Here is a 4,076-nt window from a genome sequence, read left to right on the forward strand (position 1 = left end):
GCACATGTCGTTATGGGGGTTCTTTATATATTCAAGAGCCCCTTCTATCATAAATTGCTTGAATCTAACCCAGTTTGCAGAGTTCGGGTTTCAACTTTTTGGAGGAGGATGACGAGGGGGGTATTTCTCAAGTTCGATGTCAATTTCTACTGCAAAGTGATCACTTATTAGCAAAGGATGCAGCTGCCAGTTAGCACCCCTTTGGATGGTGCTTGACAGGAAGGTGAGGTCTAATCGACCGCCCCTTGGATGGGTTGCTTCTGACATATTGTTAAGCAATGTTGCATATGGATGTTCTTGCTGTAGGGTGTACAGATGTCCGCCTGTCTGGTTTGTTGGTAATCATGAGTTTAAGAATGGATGTTGGGCGTTGAGATCGCCTGATATGATTGTATCATTCTCAGAGGTGGCAAAGAGCCCCTCAGCATTGATGCTTTTTTTTTTGAGGTTTGTGGACATTGTGGACTGTAAGGGTTGTAGTTAGCAGAGACACCTGAACACTGAATATCTCTGTTTCTGTTCCACAGTCGATGCTTTGTACTCTTTTTCAGGGGATACTATTCTTGATGAGAGTAGTTAGTCTTCTATTTGTTGGTGTTAGATATGTAGTGTACACTTAGTATACTCCAAATGAGAAGAGTGTGTTCTCCCCCAATAAGGTCTGCTGCAATAATGTCAGGATTTTGCACTGAGGTTTCGGGTTTTAGAAAGATGAACTTGGTTCTGAATCTGCAGCCTATCCATTTGAGCACTTTCCATTTGGTGTTGTTGAGGGTTTCTTCGTTGGTGAGCATGTTTGTATCAAATTCATTCGCTGTTGGGACTATGAAGATGTTGATGTTGATGTTGTGTAACATCCCATGTTCACCAATATGACTGAATAAAATGACATATCAGTGGTGGTAGGGTTCTTGTAATTGGTTCTAAAGGAGGGATGGTAGGTTGCATTACTTGGAGCGTTATTGGTGGTGGAGTTTAAAAGGTTAGTGTGGGGACATGTTTATTCTATAAGGGGAGGTGGGTTATGGGCTGTTGATGAGGTGGAAATTCGGTGGGGTTGCTCAGAAGGAGTGACAGGGGTGGAAAGTGTATGGGGTTGCTCAAAAGGAGTGACAATGGTAGAAGGAAATGTTGGTCTTTGGGAAAGTGGACTTGGAGTGTTGGGGGAGTTGATTGTTGTGACTTTGGAGGAGGTCTTGGTGGACGTTGAGGTTTAGGTTTTAGAGGAGGATGTTGAGCGGGAGAGGAGTGTTCAGGAATTGCAGGTCTGGTTGGAGGAGGGGTAGGGCGAGAAGCGGTGTGGTTGGTTGGGAGAGAGGTGTGGTAGGTTGCGGGAGAGTTGGGGTTGGTTGGAGGTCGGTTGGTTCGACGTGCTGTCGTGGGTTCATGTTGTAGTGGCGAACTTCTCCTTTGAGATTGTCGATCCGCTGAATCCTGGCATGCCACTTCTTCTGCCATGTATGGTGAGGACCTCCGCAGTTAGGTCACTTGGGGGTGATTTCTAGCCCAGACTGGAATCTGGTGATGCAGTCGTAGGGGGAGTGTCTTCTGCTGCTATAGAATAGATGGCACAGATCTCTGGACCTGTGTTGCGGCTTATGTGGTGGCCAAACTTCTGGCACCTGAAGCATGTGAGGGGTTCAGGGAAATACTCCTTTGTGTAGAAAGTTCCCGAGTCGAGGTGTTGCACATTATCCTGTTGTGAAAGAAAGTAGGAGGTTTCGTTGTTCTGGGGTGAAATAATGAGTTGTCTTTCACGGTTGGGTCTCATGGTCATGTCGAGATTTGGATGTTTCTTCTCCATTGCTGCAACGGTGGCTTCAGAGGTCATGTTTTCGCCAGGAGTAATCCTAAATCTGTCCTAGTGTGTAGAGGTGCTATTGGTGGTCTCAGGTGGTCTCTGGGCAAGGTGGTTGTGGGTGTCATGGTCTTTGTTGTTTTCTTGGATGTTGTTGTCGTCTCCTTCTCCGCGTTGGTCTCGTGTACATTGTTGTCATTTCCTTTTTCGTTGGTCTCGAGGCTCTCGTTTTTGTGATCGTGGGTTTCCTCATTGCTCTCAATATCACTGTAGTTTTTTTTTATCGTTGCTCTTTAATATGTTTTCAATTGTATGTGATTCATGGATTACTTCAATGGCTGGATTGGTGGCAGAGGTTGTTGGTGGATGGTTTGAAACTCTCCTGTAGCTGCTGTTGCTTCTGATGTTCCTTCTTGTTTTGGTTACCTTTCCCTTGCGGGCTCGGTAGAGACAGGTGGAGGGCAGGGCCCTGGCTGCCATCATATGCATATGATGGTAGCCGACAGTTGTTTGCCGAACTGCCAGTTCGGTGTATCGTTTACGTATCAGAACACAAACAACACAGGTGTGCTTGTAGCGCAGTTACAAACCTCGCAAAGCATTATTGGAGGACGGAAAACACCATGTCTGTTGACTCTCAATAGCTAAGTCAGAGTCTTGTGTAGGAAAAGGTAAACAGAGTTGTAACGAGAGAGAGAGAGGGATCCAATGTAGTTCTGTCTGGCCATTCAAAGGAGACAATAATTCCCTTGCAGTAGTATCTCAATGGATGGGTAGTGCCCTGGCTAAGGTCTAGTTCATCAAACTAAGGTAACATTCAATAACTAAAGACCAGACAGAAAAACAATACACGAAACCAAGGCAAAATGTAAGAATTAAGACTGGATGCGTTTTCCAGAAGTAAATATCCTATTTAAAATCACACCTAAAATTTCAAAAGAGTCATATAAAGTTAAAGAAACATTACAAATACTGAAATCTGTATGTTGATTAACCACTGGCCTCGACCTCCATACAAACCAATTCTTTTTATTCACTTGGAGCAAAGGTGATGACATAAAATTTTTAATTACATATAAATCGAAATTAAATTAAAGTAGAATGTGCAAGAGCCTCTGGAACATAAGACTTAACGGAACTGTTTGATAAACGTAGGAAGAAATATCTGCAGCAAGCGTGTATTTTAGTTAAAAAGAATATTTCTCAATGTAAGTAAAATTGTCTAGGTTATCAAAAAATATCCTATGCTTTGAAGGATATCTTTACTATTGATTAAATTTCTTGGTTATGGATTTTCAATATAAATGAATATTGAGTTATCAATAAAGATAGTGAGGTTTACATTATCAGTGGTTACTAATGAGTTTCCTAAATACCAACTTCGGTATACTCTCAACCTCTGCTCATTCATTTAAATTCAATAAGGAAAATAATGATTTAAAGAAAAATTGAGATTCTTCCAAGATCTTACAAGGAATATCCGCAATAAGCATTATTAATTAATTATTAACATAAACACCAACATTATTATATTTATACGAAAAATTATTGTTGATACAAAATAAAATTCTGACATACATACACCAACTTTATCCCCTTATACTGTATATTTTTGGATTCTTCAAACTAAAGGCTGGACATCTCTAGTTCCATATCTTCATTTACAGGTGAAATGTAAAGGTATTTGGATTTACTTCAAATATCATCTGAAGAGACGATCTGGACAAGCCCAACCCCCCACTGTGGTGTCTACCCCCAGCAGTATCCTCCTCAGTAAACAGTATAAACTCACGGTCCTAGGATGCGATCATTCTGCTGTCAGGCGAATGCTAGGGGACCGCGTTTACACAGAATTAGCCCGGAGGCAATATGAGAGCAATGCGCATGATGTAAAAAAGAAACTGGTATAGGCTACTGATATCTTTCGCAGAAACGTGCGATGATTTCTCCACCGATAGCAGTCAGATGCCTTAGTCCAGATTATTGATTATTATCATACTTAAAGGTATAGAAATTCCGTTAAGAGGAAACGCACCTTTAGGAGAGGTGTTACTAGAATGATAGCTAGCAATAAAACTGCTTCGATACAGTACTCTCTCAAGTCAACCTATTGATAGGTATGCGCACAAGAGAAATGTTATTATAAAGTTATGGAAATGAAACTTTTCCACGGATTTTGTGCAAAAACATCGACTCCGACAACAAAACAATCCAGTTAGTAGTTCAGTGTGCGGGTGGGTGTTTTTTTTGTCCGATGTCACTCCATCCAACGACACTT

At 41.6% G+C, this 4,076-nt stretch overlaps 1 protein-coding gene across 1 annotated transcript; it reads right to left on the reverse strand.

Annotated features, from left to right (window-relative positions):
* Window positions 1–1,005: 1,005 nt before the first annotated feature.
* On the reverse strand, window positions 1,006–1,458 carry LOC137643177 (uncharacterized). The gene has a single exon (XM_068376028.1). The coding sequence runs from the start codon at window positions 1,456–1,458 to the stop codon at window positions 1,006–1,008; it is 453 nt and encodes a 150-aa protein (XP_068232129.1).
* Between the last annotated feature and the right edge of the window lie 2,618 nt (window positions 1,459–4,076).

The sequence above is a fragment of the Palaemon carinicauda genome, chromosome 6 (assembly GCF_036898095.1).
Source record: "Palaemon carinicauda isolate YSFRI2023 chromosome 6, ASM3689809v2, whole genome shotgun sequence".
Classification (NCBI taxonomy): Eukaryota; Metazoa; Arthropoda; class Malacostraca; order Decapoda; family Palaemonidae; genus Palaemon; species Palaemon carinicauda.

Bases quoted from the DNA above. Each gene is read 5' to 3' on its own strand.
- LOC137643177 (XM_068376028.1), bottom strand. From the start codon at position 1,458: ATGGCAGAAGAAGTGGCATGCCAGGATTCAGCGGATCGACAATCTCAA.